At 36.8% G+C, this 19,124-nt stretch overlaps 1 protein-coding gene and 1 long non-coding RNA gene across 42 annotated transcripts in view; one reads left to right on the forward strand and one right to left on the reverse strand.

The window, feature by feature from the left end:
* rims2a (regulating synaptic membrane exocytosis 2a) overlaps positions 1-19,124 on the forward strand; it is a 267,753-nt gene that overhangs the window by 76,045 nt on the left and 172,584 nt on the right. The window contains exon 1 of one of the 41 annotated variants that reach the window (XM_088600903.1): positions 6,964-7,650. The exons of the other annotated variants lie outside the window; for them this stretch is intronic. Coding sequence (XP_088457029.1) covers positions 7,529-7,650 — 122 coding nt within the window. The 5' untranslated portion in view covers positions 6,964-7,528. Of the gene's footprint in view, positions 1-6,963; positions 7,651-19,124 lie in introns of those variants that run through there. 41 annotated transcript variants of the gene reach the window in all.
* LOC148651065 (uncharacterized) overlaps positions 1-19,124 on the reverse strand; it is a 45,802-nt gene that overhangs the window by 22,959 nt on the left and 3,719 nt on the right. The gene's annotated exons all lie outside the window — the stretch shown is intronic.

Here is a 19,124-nt window from a genome sequence, read left to right on the forward strand (position 1 = left end):
GAACCATTTTTTAAAAATTCTGGTATTTTAAAGAATGAATGGATATCCTTAGTTTAGTTTGGATTTCCTATTACTGTATGTAATGCTGTTTTCTGGTGATTTAAGAGAACTTTCATTTAAGCCCTGCTGTGTCAGCTCTGTGTAAACTGATTCACAGTCACAAGGTGTTTTTAGGAGCACATGGATAAATACGTCAGCATTTCTTCAGAAATATGCAGCTTCTTTTTCAACAGAGAGGTGAAAGCCGAGAATATCCAAAGAATCCTGTCATATTGTATATATTCTGAGGATCACAAATAAATTGCTGATATTGGGAAGTTTTAATTTTCTAAGAAAACTTTAAATGCAGCTCGTTTTTAAAATATATTAATAATTTTCAGATTGAAGAAAATAATTATAGATTGTGTGTTATGTTATAATGGTATAGGATAGAATCTAGTAATACTATCAGTTGTAGTATACATTTTGCACAGTTCTCAAAGCACTGTTTTTAAAGAATTCCAAAACACAAATTAGCAAACTATCATCTGTGTGGATGGAACATGTCTAGTGAAGAACACAGTGGTATGCTTCAGTGGTGTCGTTACATTACAACTGGAAATTCAAAGGTGCTTGTAGGTCAGTGGTATAAATTATGCAATTAATAAACTAATGTACAGGGTTGATGAGTCAGCTTCCAAGTCTGTCTACAGAGAGACATTATTTGCAGAATTATGATGTGAATACGACAACAACAGATATGAACAAAAGGTTTAAATGTGACATAATGCACTACATTATCTGCTGTTCATATTGGCAACATATTTTTTAAATTATTTCATTTTTTAAAATTATCTACTTAATAAAAAAGTTCAGTTACACATTTTGTGAAAGATTAGAAAAAGTCATTTACTGGTTTGAAAATATCCTAGACCCGTCTGTACACTTTTTTGAAGATAAAAATGATATTTTGTTTTTCTAGGAAAAATGTATTAACGCCTACATGTAGGCTGAGAATTCCTCATTCTCACAGTGCAGTACTCTTCTTGGTTAATGTAGTGGGTTGTTGTGTATTGGGAGCACACAGACTGACCCTTCAGAGTCTGATGAATTGGTGAGTTCAGGAACATGAGATCCACAGAATTTCTTTCCAAACAGCTGCTCTCATTATATTAATATGAGATCTGAATTGCGCTGATTAAGGAAAATCCTGTCTCACCTACCAAAATTTAAGGTGGTAAATGTTTAAGAAAGGTTGTTTAATAGACCATTTGACACTAGTCTTCCCTCTTTTACACTCATATGTGTGTCTGCAACAACTGAGGCTGTGGATCACTCAGACAGCATATTGTTACCCACTAGCTGCTTACAGTATACTGGACATATTTCTTTATTACAACTCGTTTCCTTTCATAAGCTGTGAAAAGACATTGGGAAATGAATCAGATAGAATCCTGGCTGGATTGGGACCACACAGCTCCTGCTCAGGGGATGTGAACGTGGAACACAGAACAAATATAATGACATTGTGGTTCATGTCATACTATATATGAAAGCAGTGGAGGACTTGTGATGCAAATTACTCCAATGAGTTGCCACTGTGTGTTGAATACAACAGTGACATACAGTACTGGCTTATTTTAGAAATAGATTGGATAGGAAGGCTAAATCATATACACTTAAATACAAGTTACTCTTTTTAATTCAGTGTTCTGAAGAGTGGATTAATGTCTTGGATGATCTTGTCCAGACTTGTTTTGCAAGCTCCACTGTATCTTTTAATAAATGCTGTTTGGACTGCACATACCTTGCAGTGTAAACTGTGCGATCATTTTTCCTTTATTGCCCAGTAACAGAAATATATTAGCGCAAACATTTAATATTGATCATAGCATACAGTATGAACTGTATTTTTAAGATTGTAAAACATTCATATTTATCCTGCAAAATTTTTAAAAAGGCATATAAAGCTATTCTCACCTTAAATGTCCTGGTAAAAGCCAGGTTACTAGTTGTGTTTCCAAACAAAGCCCGTGAACACAAGAGTAATACTGAATTTCTATTACTGTAACCTCTAGGAAACTTTAGCTTCAGTGTTGCTTGAGGCAGTCTGTGATAATCAATAGGAGCAAAATCTGTGGTAGGTAGTGTAAATACAGGTGTAGAATACCCTGTAAAACAAACCATCAAAATGAAAACAGAAAAAAACTATACAAATCTATGGAATTATATCTTTTATCCTATTTGATTTGTGTAAAAGACTGATCTGAAAAACTGAGGTGAAAGTATCTGGTGGAGTACAATTAGCTTTTTTAATGAGAAGAGAAAAGGGAAGAATTGATATTAAAACATGGAATGGTTAACTGAAGGGCTGAGTGCAAGGTGTCTTGGTGTCTTTTGTATTAGATTGTTTTTGTGAAACTAAAATTTGTTAATTAAAAAAAACAAATACAATGCTTACGGTATTTTTGAAAGCGAAAGCCTTTAAAAGTTTAATTTTTGTTTGGCACAACTATGCCAAACTTAAGAAGTTTAAAGAAAGAAAAGTGAATCTTCTGTGGCTTTTTATCCAGCATGCTTTTTTTGTCTCAAGGGTCAATAGCACCCAACAGGCCATTACTTGTACTGTTGGAAGCTTTGAAAAATCTGCCTCCTGTTGTTATTGCTGTGCATTTTTAATGAAAGCCTAAAATACAGATTGATAAAGAACAGTATGTGTTAATGAAACATTGAGAAAGATAAGCTACAAAATATGGTGACACAATATGTACAGTATGAGGATGAATGTACAGTATAATTCACTTACTACCACAGGGGGTATGTATTTCTCTACAACCAATGATATGTAACTAGCATAAATATATTTTTAATCTGCATGTTCTAAAACTGCTTTTTTAGACTTATCTTTATGCCAACCTTCTTAAGATGGAGAGATAAGCATGGCTTAAAAATTGATGCCTGCCGCATAAAGCTCTTCTTTCTTTTTTCTTTCCAAGGCCAAACGTACAGTATACCGTAGTATCTACTGTAAAGGAACTATAGGCCGCATTTCATACAGCCTGCAGCAGAGCAGCTCTGCTTCCAGACTCTGAGCAGGCTCTAAACAGAAGCCCATTGCAGAGCATTCAAGGACTGTGAGGCTGGTCTCTTGTGGCATCCATTCACTACCACGTGTGTCCTGTGATTGACCTTGTGGAAGTGTATTTTATTGTCCAGGGATGTTGCTGTCGTTGTGGGATAGATCTAGATATTTCTGCATTGCCTTGCTAAAGCACAGGGAATACGCAAGGTCGTATTTCTCCTGATTCCTTCTGAAATCGTCTTTTATCACATGAGGAAAGCAATTGGGATAGCCTGTGAAAAATGGAGGACGAGTAACTAAATGTTCGATGCAGCTGTTCATGCATGTCGGGTCCCCAGAGACTGCCATCAGAATTCTTTGAAACAGCACTGTATAATGAGCTCACAGGCTGCAGTTTTCCTGAAACTGGCAAAGCATTGGATTGTTTAAGTGCTGAAGGTAATGACAGGGGTTGTATATAAACTGTGTATTGAAAGGGAGCAAAGCAGCTCATATATTTGTAGGCATAACTTGAAGGGAAATTTTGAAATGTCTTGGTGTCAAAAGCTGATGCTACTGTATGTGATTTTTAATGTATTAGCTGTATTTAAATAGAGCAAGATGGCTACTTTGCAGAGCACATTTTTACCCACGCGTTTACATTCAATCCTTGTTTTCTCTTCTGAAAATGAGGTGTTATTTAAAACTGAAAACAGCAGGTGTTTCTTTACCTAAAGAGTTGTGGGAGTATGGAACAAGCTAAAAGCCATGATGTTGAAGGCCGTATCTATCAACTACCAAATGGGCCAGACAGACCTAATGGTCTCATATTGTATGTAACAGTCCTTATGTTCTTATGAAGTAATCAATCTGATTTCAACATTGTGATCTTGGTTATATTGTGGCACTGAAAACGTCTGCTTTTAACCAATTTTAAATCATTTTAAAATACATTTTAAAAAGCTGGATGAAAAATACTGTGAAAGATGGTACACCGATTGCCAAAATAATCAAAGTTTCTGGAAGACTCAAAAGAGTTTTTTGGTAGGTAATTGGAATGCAGATATTAACCCTTATTAATACCTTCCACAGTGGCATTAATGAATAAAGGGAGTACATTATTTTTGATTTCATATTTCTTTTAATGAATTTTCAGCAGTACAAATCTTACTTTGTAAAAATGTTATAACATCACAAGTGTTTTTAATTTGTCAAGAGGTCATGAAATTGCCTCAAAAAAGTGCATTTCCCCTAATCATCAGTATAATTATACTAATTCTCTGATGTTCAAAGTGGCAGAAATCTGCTTTCAATCCAAGTGCTTGTATCCACTCTCACAGATTAAAGTTTATTTACTGTTTTATTCAATTTTTCATGCTGTGATTGTAAGTTGATGCAAATGCCCTGTTTATGAAGCCGCAAGGTACTTTTTAATGTTTTCAACGGATTAAAATAAAGTACCCATTCTCTCCCACCTTGTAAGGACTTTACTGATATTTCTTCCCTGTAGGGCTTTCTTGATTCTTGGTTTTGTGTCTCAAGTGCCAACAAAATAGTATCTAAACTGTTTGCCACTCTATTTTAAATTTTGTCCTGTTAACTCTGTTATTCTGTATGCATGTGCATGAAATTATTAGCTTTCTGGCTGGTGTTTATTTACCATTTGAAGGGGCCTTATCACAAACCTGTCTTCACTGCGTACCCCATACCTTGGAGTTATTGTACTGTGGGGACTGAGATTGTTTAGTCAGAGTGATAACATATCTGTCTCACTGAATGATGAAACCATTGCAGTTTTTATTACAATATGTCTGTTTGCGGTAGCATTACATGTAGGACTGAATTTCACGTTTTCCTGTATTAGGCATCCTTATGGCAGTCTAATCATAATTCATTTAGAATGTAGGAATTAAAGTAAAAGATTCTGTATATCTATGTGTATATCAGTTTATTTCCAATTTTTCAACAGAAAACCTTCTAGCATTTATTGAATGTATTGCATGATGCACTCATAGCATTTGTGAGAGTAACAATGAAAATATGCAGTAAATAACTGTAACATTCAACTCAGAAGCAGTCCAGAATGAAATGTCGAAGTAAATTTCCAGGGAGACTGAAACAATTTATAGTAGAGTCTCCACATGTATAACTACTACAGCACAAGTATGAAGAACCCCTTTCATTAATCTTAAAGAATGTTTAATTTAACTTTGAATCTATTACACAGAAAAATCTGCTGACAGCCTATTTATAACAAAAAATAACTTGGGAAAGAGTCTAATTTATCTTGGTCTCAAAGGTGTCATTTGAATGAAGAAGCACACAGATACAGGGGATGCGTTGTTCTAGAGAGGTGGTTGAAACAATAGTAATTACAGTGGGATTAGAATTTAATTACTTACTTGTGTTTCCCAAGGTTTTGACTTTTATTCATTCAGTCTTTTGCTCTTTCCATTTTACAAATTCCATTAGCGCTGTCACATTAGAGAAATACACTACCGAAGCCCATTCTATGCACAAAGAAATATAATCCCCATGTTGTTGTGCTGTTGTGATTAGCTTTGCAAGAATTTCATGTGATTATGAGGCAAGGGGATGGGCATTGCATGCTTCAGAAAATCATGGAGAATACTGAAACAACATCGCTGTGGTAATAAACATTTCACCCATTGCTATAGTATACAATAAAATTAGTCAAGCACATGTGCCTTTTTTTTTTGCTATTGTGAAGGGTGTTGGATTTGCAGATTGGTTTGCACAAGTAAGCCACTGATGATGAGTATTTGAAAACATCTGAGATCTTTTCATTCGAAATGCTGATGTTCTCTTGAAAGCCTGAGAGGAAACATAATGATGGAATGCTCAGAATCACAGGTGTGCAACAACATTTACAGAGGGAATTTCTAAAAGCTGAAATTGCACATTCAAGCCCCAACAATGGAAGGGTGCTCCGTCTTGTCTGCCTGCAGACTGTGAGTTAGGAAGATGTAAGAGAAAGAAAGGGGGTAGGGCTTTCATTTGAAAGGGTCCATTGGGAATTTCTCAGGACAGGAATTTCTCCTGCTCTTGCCTGATGGGCTTTTGCCTTGCACAATGTGTATATATATAGCAATGTCTCACAGGAGTATGCATAAAATAATGAAGAATGGAGAAAACTGTTCTGAGGGTTCAAAGAAACCCATGTGGAGTTTAATTAAAGGTTTCCAATAATTACTAAAAAAGAGCATGATTAGTAAATTATAGTTTTTACTTTTTAGGAAGACTGAACTGCTGTATCTAACAATGATCATTTTAAAATTGAAGAAGAGTTCTATGAACAACTCTATTATTATGTGTATACTAGGATGGGGTGGACTACTAGCATTTTTATACAACAAAAAAATGCATTTGTGAATAATAACTCACACTAAATATTTTTGCCAGCCCATAATATGCATGCCAGTAATGATCAACACAGCAGAGGACTAGAGTCCCAACTGCAAGCCTATAACAAGAATATTCAGTCTTTCACAGTAAAGACTGTTTATAATGCTAATTGCATGCTCTCACTGCCTTTTATGTAACCATATTTCTCAGAAAAATATGAACTACAAATAAAGTATCATATGCGTTTGATATATATGCAGATTTAAAGAACTGGCTTTTACGTAACTAGTATGATTAAAACACATCCCGATTAATCTCTAGTGCATCACATGTTGTAGCTTTTTTTAGTTTAGCAGGCTCTTCTTTCTGTAGGTTTTTTTTTCCCTATGTTAAATTGCCCTGTGCATATTGCTACTCCCATCTGTGGGCTGGATGTTTTTAGACAATCCCTCTGTCCTCCTACACTGAATCAGCTCCTGTGATTTGTGAGTATACTCTGTCAGAGCCATTAGATTTCATCTCGGAAGAAATCCCGTCCACTCCCCCTTCCTCCTCTCAGACACTAGTAATGGTATTAGGATGCCTTGTCCTCCTTCTTTATTACTTCTGAGAGTTGATGGTTGGCAGCCAGATGTGGCTAAAATCCTGACGACAGCATCTAGCCCTGTGTGTGTGTGTGTGCGCGTGTGAGTGAGTGGGTGAGCGTGCGTGTGTGAGAGAGTGTGTGTTTAATAAGCTCAGAGAAATATGAGTAGTGTGTATGAAAGCAGCCCCTGATGCTTCTGCTGGGGATGCCTGTGAAGAGATGCTCTGCTGCTTTGCCTTTTTTTTTATTTTGCCTTTTTTTTTTTGCCTGCCGTGAAGAAATCTTGCTACAGTCAGGCGGAAAGCTGGCCCTGCACCTAAATCTTCCCAGGCTAAGTTCGGAGCATAATGACTGAACAATTAACTATCGACTGCTGCTCGTTAAAGCATACTTTCTACCGAGATCAGGAGAAATATGGAACTTGATTGGCGTCTCTGCGTTTGATGTTCCCCGTGAGATAGAGGACAGGTGCATGTGTTGTTTTGTGGTGGAGAGGGCCATAAAGAAGAAGGAGAAAGAAGGGGGGAAAAAGGAAAATGCAGTTTGAGACATTGCGTCAGTTTTGTAGCTCTGTTTTATCTCATTTTAATGGGGCTTTCTCGCCGCCTCAGAATATTTTGCAGACGGAGCTGCTGGAGCAGGCACTAAGCAACATCGGGTGAGTGATGCCTTTGAAAGAATGTGTGATTTATGAAGGGTTTCCCCCTTGGCAGATCAGCAGCGTATTCATGCCGAAGGGGGGACTCGCTTATTGATTGCTAGCCTTTGTGAAGTCATATTGGGAAATGCAATAGAAAATGTCCTTCAGTCGGGGGGCTGGGGGTGGGGAGGGCTCTCGAACGGCATTAATGCTTAAAATGATGAGGCTGTTAAATTGGCGAGGGGGGTAGATACGTGTGCTTCAGTGTGTTTCAGCCGCATGTGCAGCCTGGCAGCTGAAGTATCGCTCAGTGCAAGGGTCAGTTCTGTACCACAGCCCACCCAAAAGGAGGCATTTTCTGTACTCTTTTAAAAATGCAAAATTGCTTCCTGCAGCATTTCTAACATACTGTGTTTTTTTTAAACAAAAGTTTTAATAAGTGTTATTTTGGGGATGGAATTGTAGCAATTTGTGCTTTATAGTTTATAAAGCATTCTGTGAACATGTAACTTTAGACCAGGCCATTTCCTACACTGTTATTTTTTCTTATTCCTATTTATCTTTGATTATCCAGTTTGAAGTATTTCCGAAAGGCAAGATTCTGTTTTGATGTCCTGCTTCTGGACTGTTGCCCTAATAATCGAAATCTTCCATTTTCACGGTGTCTTTGTGCACAGAATAAATACATGTCAGCTCAAGATATGGAAATACTAATTAGGTTATGTAACAAGAGACTTTCATTTGGACCATGTCTTTTCCTTATGCTAATAGCATTTTTATGTCTTAAGTGTCTGGGCCCATCACGTTTCTATTTTTATTTTTGATTATGCATTTCATTTAATTTTATCCGAGGATGATCTCAATTAACCTTTTACTAGTGTTTACTTTCTTCCCTCTGCTCTGCAAGAGAGGAGATTTCTTTAAGCAATGTTATCCATAGGAGAATGGCCATGGTTAAAAAGGTGCAGTGTTACTAGTCCCTATAAAGTCAATGGGATTTTGTGCATGCTCTGTAAAAGCCGTGCTTAAGCTGTTTGTAGAGGTAATTTTCAGATGTGAAAGCACAGCAATGATGTTTGATTGGATTTTTAAATACTCACGGCCTGTTTTGCAAATGACTTGAATCTTCTCCCCAGGCTTGTGAGGGGCTGTCCTGAGCAGTCTTTTATTTTCTTTTAAGATTTTTCAGTGGGGTTTAACCCTGTGTTTTTACTGTACATAAAGCTTTATTGAAGGGCAAAGAAGGTTCTAATGCTTTCGTCTGTAAGATAAATATTTCCAAATTTTCCCTGCCTCTCTGCCCCTTTGATATATCATGTTGTACCTTTCCCCTAACATTTTAGCAAGGTAAATATGTATTACTCGAAGGGGTAACCTTATTAGAAGTTACGAGCTGCGTACATTAGATGATAGGGACTTTTGATATTTTTGTTTAAAAATATTTCATTTCTGAAACGCGAAATAAGACAGAATCTAGCACCAGGTTTCAGTGTAATTATTTTTTGAATTCATGCTTTGCCATTCAGCTATCGCAGGCTACTTTCTGCATGGAGTTTGGGGTCGGCATTAGGATATTGCTGGTTCCAATCCAGACTGTACCACCTCCCAGATGTGGCCAGGAGTTCCCAGCAGTGGCATACAGCTGGATGAGTGCCAGTAGAATTGTTGGGTGTGACGTTAGCTGTCACTGTTTGTGTGCATGCAGGACCAGACCACATCATTACGAGTCATGTCTGTCCTCAGTTCACACATAAGATCAACCAAAACCATGTTGGAACTACAGTACAAAATGAAGTAATTGATTTGACAGCTCGGAGACTACACCCTTACCTCTTTTTACGAATGTAATTAGTTCCCTGAATCCCTTTTGCATAGATACAATTCTTAAAAAGAAAAACCTATTTCCATTATTTCTTATGTGGAAAAATAATCATCCGTTCCAGACCCCAAAAATGTCACCCCTAATTTTACTTTTTTCACCAAAAACTTACAATACCTAAACATTAATACTGTGCTTTGCGTTTTTAGTAAGAGAAAACACTGCTAAGCTGTTTCATTACCTATGTAGATATTGTTTATCATAACTAATGATATCTGTACAGTAACCACTTCATTTAATTTTTGCGTAGTTACACACACACTCACAATTTTCATTTTCTTAATACCGTTACGATAAAGTCCAAACCACATTTATTCTTACAAAAAGAGTGCATGCAATAGCAAACAATGCACAAATAAAGGCGCAGTGAACTGTATCACACATGTCTCTGTGCTAGCCCGCACCCATAGTAGTTAGTGGAATGTCATGAGAACACTCAGTATGAAATGAGTGGTATGACATTTTCCTCTTCACTCTCTACATTTGGTGGAGGTTTAGAAACATTAGTTGAAAGAGATACGGGTGTATTTGTCTTTGATTCTCCTACTATACATCGGCACAGGACTGTAGTAATTAGCTGGTTTGAAGAACTGGTTATAGTCACCAGTTCTTCAAACTATCTAAGCTACTGTAGTTGTTTCCATGTGGATATGTAAGACACTAAAGTATTTGTGTCTATCTTACTCATTCATCCATCCATCCATCCATTTTCTAACCACTTCATCCAGTTGTTTAGGACTTTAGGGTCATAGGGTAACCGGAGCCTATCTCAGCAAGCAGTGGGCACAAGGCAGGGTACACCCTGGACGACACGCCAGTCCATCTGTCAGCAGGGAAGATAGCTACAAACCCAAACACGCACACACTCACTTCAGGAGACAGTTTTCCCAGAAGCCAATTAACCTACAGTTCCAGTATGTCTTTGGATTGTGAGAGGAATCCGGAGCACCTGGAAGAAACCCATGTGATCACGGGGAAAACATACAAACCCCACGCAGAGAGCACCCCAGGTCTGGAACTGAATCCAGGGCCCCAGTGCTGGCAGCAGTGCTAACCACTGTGCCACTTTGCTGTCTTTATCTTATCCATGATTTTTTTCATTAGGATTTATCTTAATTTGTTTTTGGACCATTCATTTTTTACATTTCCAACGTTTTTTATTGTACATAACTATTGTCCTAATACATAAGTAACTGTGCAGCTGAGCTTAGTGTGCATTTACCACTCAGGCCCAGTCATCCAGATGGTAAAGCCAACTGAAGTACTTAAGCATTGCTCAGAAGCTGTTATTAGGAAATTTGGTGTTACTATCTCTGTAAAAGGGTACAGCCTTTTCAGCTATCGTGTCGAGGTTATAAACTACATGTTTATGTGGGAATTGCTCAGGGAATAGAGGCAGGTGTGTCCCATTGCTTATCTCAATGTTTTCTGGTGCAGCGGGGACTTGACTAAAACATATCCTTGACCTGCTTGTTATGAATTTTAATAGTTAGTCAGGCCAGTGAAGTATAAAGAATTTGACATGCCACCAAAGATGTGCTCTGAGCATTTTTTGTCATGTTTTAATAGAACATTGCAACAGTCAAAAGAGTGGCAAGGGTTTGTAAGGTTATTCTGTAGGGCAGCAGTTTGGAACAGTGGTTAGAGCTTTGGACTCATCGCTAGAAGTTTGGGAGTTCACGTCCTGGGAGGGCTGTGCTTTTGTATCCTTGAGAAAGGTACCGTACTTGACTTCAGTTTAATGTGCAGCTGTGTAAATTAGATGTTTTGGATAATGAGATGTTGGAATGCACTGCTGTAAGAGGTGGATTTCTTAGTTTCTGCAAATTTCCTTCTGGTTTAAGAAAAGTTAGGTTAAAAGTGAGGTCAAAAGTAAGAATGTGATTATAGGCTATATAATGACTGACAGTTTTCTGTGCAGTTATTACTAATTCAGGAGGGTACCATGTTATTTTTTTTGTCACAATACATGCGTGTAGACGGAGTGCTTTGACAACAGAAGTTAGAATTAGTTCACACTTTCCGAAATTTCAGAATTTTGTGTGAATAAATAATTGAGTTTTTCCAATGAAAGTCTTAAACTGATTAAACTGATTTTCATTATATGAGAACCATAAGTAGTAGTCTAATCATTGTTAGAAATCCTGTCATTCAACATGAATTTGAAAAAGAAGCTCATTTAAATTGTGTTGAAAAATGTTACTTGTTTTCTTATACTTTTGGTTAATTTGGATTATTTTTCTTCGGAATACGGATAATTATGATATTGTTTAAAAGTCTTAGATCTCACATTTTGGGGTATCCTGAGATGCTGAGCCCAAGAGTGCTGGAAAGAATTTAAGTGATGCCATGTCCTATCAAGGCACTGTCAGATACTTAATTTCATAAAGATATTCACATACTGTATGTTCCCTTCTCCTTGTTCAAACTCTATAGCTAAATGATTGGTAATATGGGTAACGTCACAAGAAAATTTAAAGCGAGTGGTTTATCTTGAAGTACTGTAGAGTAACCCTAAAGTCAACCCTGAAAGAACCGAAAAAAAAGAAATACAGTAATGGAACATGTTTGCCATGTGTTATTTTCTAAGTGCCTTTGTCAGAATACTGGAGGAGTGCGTGCTAAAATGAGGTCCTTTGGGAGTTTGTGTAGTGGAGGCATCATGTGGTTGTAGCTAGACCCCTGAGAAACGCTGAGAGGCTTTCTTCTAGATGCAGCTGCTAGAAGAACTATTGCTTTCCCTCATACACCTAGCAAGGTACAGTATGTGCTATCTTGAACATGTGAGTCACATGTGTAGCTTAGGAGGTGGAATTGGTAAATCTAATTAAGACCACTGTCTACAATGGTCCCTCTCCCTTTGTTAACCTTTGAAGTCCCACTTTCAGTGTTTCAGCACTAGTGGTCTGTGTTTTTCAATACAATTATTATTCCCGTGCACATAAGAGGTTTAAATAGAAAACCAGGGCTTTTTGTGGATGTCTCGAACTTTCTGTTTTGTATTTCGAACTGTTTTGTATTGTACAAAAATACAATTTGTATTTGTATTTCTATTTTGAACTTTCCGTGTTGATCATAATGTTTATGACAGTAACACATTTTGTAATTTTAAGATTACCATCATATTTAAAGTGCACAGTAGGTAAAATCCGATACATTTCACTAAAAAAATTTAATCTGCACAGTGTGGATAAAAATTAGGCTAATTTGTTTGACCCACATGCTATTGTAAAGGAGGCTTTGTGTAAACTGGTGTTTTTTTAAGTCTCGAAAATCCAGCGAGTTTATATGGTTGTACTCTTTGGAGTAGAAATTTGGAGAGCAGTCTAATCTACAGTTGCTGTGTTGCATAAAATGTGCTTATTTAGCACACTTGGAAGCCCTGTATGTGCTGTTTGTATAGTAGGCAAGATTTTTTTGTGCATGACTAGGGGAAAATATGAGATTTCTGGTGAGAGAACTTCTATTAGACCTTCTCTCTGTAATGGAAAGATGGAGAATTTTAATTGTAAAAATGACTCTGATATACTTGAATGATATGTTATCTGAATGCCTGTAGCGGGTGACAAAAACAGGAATTTGGTGAAAAAGTCCCTTGATTATATTGATCAAAATCCAGAAACATGAATAGAAATGCATTGTGTTTAGTTACTGTACGTACTTGGACAAAAAGTACAAAAGTACAAAAAGTATGTTTCCGGAACTAATTACTGGCTTACAGTTATGGCATTGTTGTGCATACTCCTAACTGACGTTTTTAAATGTTGCCTGGATGGTCTGTATACCTGTAGTCTCATTGATTTAATGAAACCTTTTATTGTGAAATGATTACCAGATTTATAAATAATGAAGCTTCATTAAAAATGAAAATCTACAGCAGATATTTAAAAATACAGTACGTGTTTTAATAATTTCTTTATCATTTAAGGTGATTTTACAAAATAACATATTTTTTAGCCAAAATGTCCTAATAATACAAGGGTTTATGAAAATAGTTTCTATTTCAACCAGTAGGTGAAAGAATTGAAATGATCAAAGGACCTTTCTTGAGGTCTGAGGATAGACAATTTAAAACATACTGTATTTCCACTCTATAAGGTGCAATTGTCACTATGGTTTTGTGTGATCAATGTTGCAATTTATGTGTTCTGAGTTATTAATTATTAACTGCTGGCAGAGGCAATGGTATTGTGGGGGAAGGGTCTCTTTCACAAAATAATAAATATAAAATTGCAATTTACTGGGAACTACTTAACAAATATGGCCTTATGTTCTATACAGTATTTGCTTTTTCACAGAGGTGTGACTAAAGCAGTTTTACAAAATAAAGGATGACCTCTCTTTAATGTCAAAAGCTGTCTACTGTACGTCTGAAGAGCACAAACTTGAGATAGATTTGGCTACATTTGACACTATGAAAACTTTAATATTTCTAAATTTAATCATAAATATTTCTAATGACTTTTTGCATCAACACATATTCCCTAACCTTTGTAATTGAAAGTTCTTTTGGGAAAAAATCCTGTTAAAATATTTCTAATTTCTAATTTAATTTTAGTTGTTTGTATTAATTTATGCTGCATAATGAGTTTGTGTCCATCATCAATCTCCACATACAATATATGTCAGTTTCTTTTTAGCCTATATTTATATATACTGTAGCTAAGATATTGTAGAAAAATTATAGGACTTCATATTTTATCTGTAAGATACTGAATCAACCAAGGAATATTGTAAAATTACGTACAGGATTATGCGTCTTTATTTTTTAAATACGCTGTGTAGGGTAATTGTATATGTACTGCATTTCCAGATAAACATGCAAACGTGCTGAATTAACTGTCTGTTTTATTTGTATCAATAATAAATAAATATAATAAGTAATGCGTTATTCTGCAAATAGGTTTGCAGAGAAATGCTGGAGTAAAGAAAAAGCAGCAGAGTATCATGACAGGATAAGGTGTTAGTCTTCAAGGGTTAACCAGCAGCACTCACGAGCAGGAGGCTGGAGAGTGGGAGCAGCGGATGTTCCTGTTCAAGAACAGTCTCAACAGAAATAGAAAGGGAGATGACAGGCAGCAGCTTTGGGGAGACTCACATCTGCTTCAGTCCCAGATTAATGTTGATATGGCGATGAAGGAGCAACCAGCCAAGAGAGATCACGGTCAAAGGAATATGGAAAGGACTTTTAGGCTTTCGAATGTTTTAGAGAAGGAGTGATTAAAAGACAGACCTACGGCAGATCATCCTTTTTATGTCCGCTTGCAATTACATTTTCTAATGCCGTTTAATGTGTAGTGTTCAATCTGTAGGTTGGGACGGTAGTGCAGTGGTCAGCATTGCTGCCTCGCAACACTGAGGCCCTGGGTTCAGTTCTGGACCTGCGGTGCTGTTGCCTGCATGGAGTTTGTATGTTCTTTTCATGTTCGTGTGGGTTTCCCCCTGGTGCTCTGCTTTCCTCCCCACAGTCCAAAGACATACTGGTTGGCTAATGGGCCTCTGGGAAAACTGGCCCTGGTGTGAGTGTGAGCGTGACTGTGTTTGCGTCTGCCCTGCGATGGACTGGCATCCCCTCACCCAGCTTGTGCACCTTGCCGCTTGGCTCTGGCTCCCCTGCCACCCCGAATTGGATTAAGAAGTCAGAAATTAGATGGGAGGATGTTCAATCTCTATATCATACTTTCCATGAGGTAGTACTACTTAAGCTATAATAAAAAGCGATATATATATAAAATAATTTTATTTTCTTATGAATATTCTTCTTCTCTCTTCTCGTCTTCCCTCACAGCACCTGGTTTTATTTTGTACTTTCCGTTTGTGCCCCAAAAAACCCTTGCATTAACCCCAAGATTAATCCCAATCATGTACGGTACCTTGGAAACCAAAAGGCTACCTCAACTCTATACTAAGTTTGACTTTTCAGTACATTACGTGCTGAATTGCAAATGGTATTTACTCATTGGTCAAAGGCAGTATTTCTAATTATTATATAAACAATATTAAGTTTAGCAATAACTGGGTGGGTGCACATTTCCTGAAAGCCAGTTTTCGATAATACAGCCATTAACTGCCAAATTGTTTTGCAGTTAATATGGATACAGTATAAAACATGTTATTTTCAAACATGTTATTAGTTTATTTTTTACCATGTGAGGTGCAAACACTAAAAAGATAATTGGAGTTGAAAAACTGAAATGTTTAACTCCTTAAAAGTCTTCCAAGACTTACTTTGTGGAGTCATTTAACTTTGTTGTTGCTAAAGGAATGTTGCGTCTTGCCTCTGTGTCCTAAATGGTTGTTTGTCTCCTCAGCTCACCCCGCTGGCCCCTGTTCCAGTGAGGGAAACTAAAAGCACTGCAAGCTTAAAGGTTCCCAGTCTAAGTTCCAGCCAAAAGGATTGTTGCGTGGAATGCCCTGGAAGCCTTTAGGCCAGCTATACATACCCATGGGAGAATTTCAGTCACATCAGCTATTCATTTTGGACCAGTTATCTATGGTTATCTATAGAGCCACATATAATAGTTGATCCAGTCAGGGTCCTTACGTATTTATGACCTTTATTACTGAGTGCAGTTCATTTGTACCTCTGAAATATTTCTGTATTTAGCGTTTTTCCTCAGCTGTTCTGCAATTCCCCAGTTGTTATACAGTATTCACTATGATATATAGATTTTTTGGTGTATTATGTGGACACATAAGCTAAAAAATTGACCATTTAAAAATATGTAAACCAGGGTAAATAATCCAGAAGAAATCATCTTATACAGTAGGTATAATCGAGCCCCTGCACATTGTTTTTTTTTTTGTAGGAAAAAAAACTGCTGAACTTAAAAATGTTCAATTTATAAATAATTTTGTGATGTAAATCATACCTTTAGACATTTAAATGGCATCAGAATCTGATGGAACTTTTTTTTCATTTGATAATTTACCAAAGCAGCTGTCTAATGTTCAAAGCAATAGACTTCTTAATAAACAACTAATGACAATTTCACATTTCAGTTGAGCTCATGAGGTCAGTCCTGGACATGCTTACAGCTGTGTTGTCCCTCTGACTGTTTATACTGTAGCAATATTGAATATTGGTTATTAACTGTTGCACATTGTAACAAGGCATAAAAGGCAGTGGAGTCATGGTAAGTGATTAAATGAAAAGGAGAGCTTAATTTTTAAACATGATTGTCAGTGAAAGTGGCCTTTTGGACCTTTTGTGATCACACAGTAAAACTAATTCCATCAAAGAAAAAGAGTGCATCCACATCAACCGAATTCCTTCATAACTGTAGAAAAGGCAAGACTCCGCCCTTTAAATTTTCAACTCCAGCGTTAAAGACTATCACAAAAACTTGGCTGTGGTCTTAATTAGCCTTGGCTGGTTTTTATTGCTGTTTCAATGATGCTACTTACTATACAGTAGGAGGATATCAGGAATATATCCAGTTCTGTGACACGATTGAAGTAAAACATGGATTTGTGCTGAAAGTGCTCATTTGTATTTTAAAACTTAATGGATTCTCCAATCACTTTTTTAATGTAACACATTGAAACCAAACTGTAAGACCTCTGTTATGTTACAATTTTTAGAAAAAGCATGACATTCAGTAATCGGTGATGTCTGTTGAGCTTAACATATGTAAGAACAGCTTCTCCAAATCTTTACAGTTTACCATTTTTGAAGGTCATTTGGATACAATTTGACCAAAATAAATTGCTCAGGCTTTGTATGCTTTCCTTTAAGAGTCTCTCAATTTGATTTGGTTCTACGGCTATTGAGCCTATTGATTATAAATAGAGTTTATGGGATAGATTAAGGTAAATCAATGAACAAGGGATTGACTGCAATATGCCTTTCTTTTTACCCTAGCAAAATGTTGTGCTCACTGCTTTACGTTGCTGTAGGTGGTTCAGCGCACTGTATCACGGAGGTGTAGTTAAAATCGTGCTGTCCCAATAGGGTGCTTGCTATTTTTTTTTCAATTTGGCTCTTTGTTAAAATAGAATAGGTTAAAATAAAATAAAGGGATTTCTTAATCGTTTGAATGTGTTAATTTCATAAAACAAGCATTGTGCATTGTACTGCGATTAATTCTTTTATATCACAACGGTTAAACCTTTTTCTTCAAGACGTTTGTATCTAGGAAATCATTTGCTTTGAATGTTCATACAAAACTGTACTGTACTGTATGTCAGTTGGACCCACATTGTGTGCTAATGTTAAACTTCAAAACAGGTAGTGAAGATAAGAAGAACAGAAACCCAAATTACATTTTAAAGGGTTTGAAGGGCTAAATCAATATTTGTAAGATACATTGATTTACTTGATATTTTTTATTAAGGGGAGGACACTTATTTGTTTAGTAACAGGGGTGTAAAGTTTCTAATACAGAAGGGGAAAACGTTCGTGCTGAAAAGGAATCAAGAGTGATTTGTGCAGCAGGACTTAGTTCTTGTAAAGTGTGTCAGAGTACTTGCAACACACAAACTCCTATTCTCCTTAGAGGATCAGATCTTGGACATGAATAATAAATTCACTTGTGAGTGTTCCGTGCTATATTTGTTGCTCTTGGGTATAGTGTTAGGCAGTAGAAATGCAAATATCGTTAGCTGACACAGTGTAATGTGTAAGTGTACAGTACCACATGTACTGTAGTTTCTTTCCATTTGCAGAATGAAGGGAGGCATCGGTGGTGTGATCTGGTCACACAGCACCTTCGCTACCCACTATGATTTACTGGTCTCCTACATTTTAAGATTTTAATGCGATTTTTTATACCTTCTGCAAGACTTGTCATTTGAGCATTTTATATACACTCTGTATTACATTCTGTGCTACTGTCTGCTTTGCAACACATGGACAATCCATTTAATTACTTTGTGTTGCAAGTGAACATAGTCTTGTGGATTTTTCCTGTTTATTTTGAAAGCAGAGCTGATCAAGCGAAAGCTGATCAAAAGCCCATCTTCTGAGAGGGGGAAAGTAAATATGGATAAGCACCAGTAAGTGTCTCTCGCTGTACTGGCGAGACTTTCTAGAGACTTATATCATTAATGAAATTCAATTTAACATTAATTCGATTCAGCATGTTTACTCGTTCATTAGGTTTTAAGATTGATTTCGTCTCCTGGGACGGCAGGAAGCACTTTGATGATTTTTTTCAAATTGGGACAGAGAAGTCTCAGCACTGCAGGCAGTGCTCCTGGAATAGATCATGGGTTTTGTAGATAATCTGCAGCACAAGTGCTGTGTCACATACCGTGTACAAAATGTGCTCCACGGGGCCACTGCCATGCCTAGTAACATAAGCAAGTTAGATTTAAAAGCCATGTGGAAAGACAGAGAAGTGACTCAGTGTTGCAGTGCTTCAAATGTTGCAATAACTTAGCTGCCCTAAGCTAGAACACTTTTTAGAAATGAAACCTCTTTTGTATTAGTGAATCCACCACAAACAGTTTACCATGGAGGGTACTCTCACTTCCAAATAAAATGAGCTGTATTGCTGTTTATGTTTCCTCTGCTTTTACAGTGTATGATTCTTTTCACTGAATGTACTTGATCCCCAGACTGGGCTACAGGTTTAACCGTATTATTAATTTCAGAAGTTCTTGGACCACC

This window comes from Lepisosteus platostomus, chromosome 12 (genome assembly GCF_059453375.1).
Source record: "Lepisosteus platostomus isolate fLepPlt1 chromosome 12, fLepPlt1.hap1, whole genome shotgun sequence".
In the NCBI taxonomy this organism is placed as follows: Eukaryota; Metazoa; Chordata; class Actinopteri; order Semionotiformes; family Lepisosteidae; genus Lepisosteus; species Lepisosteus platostomus.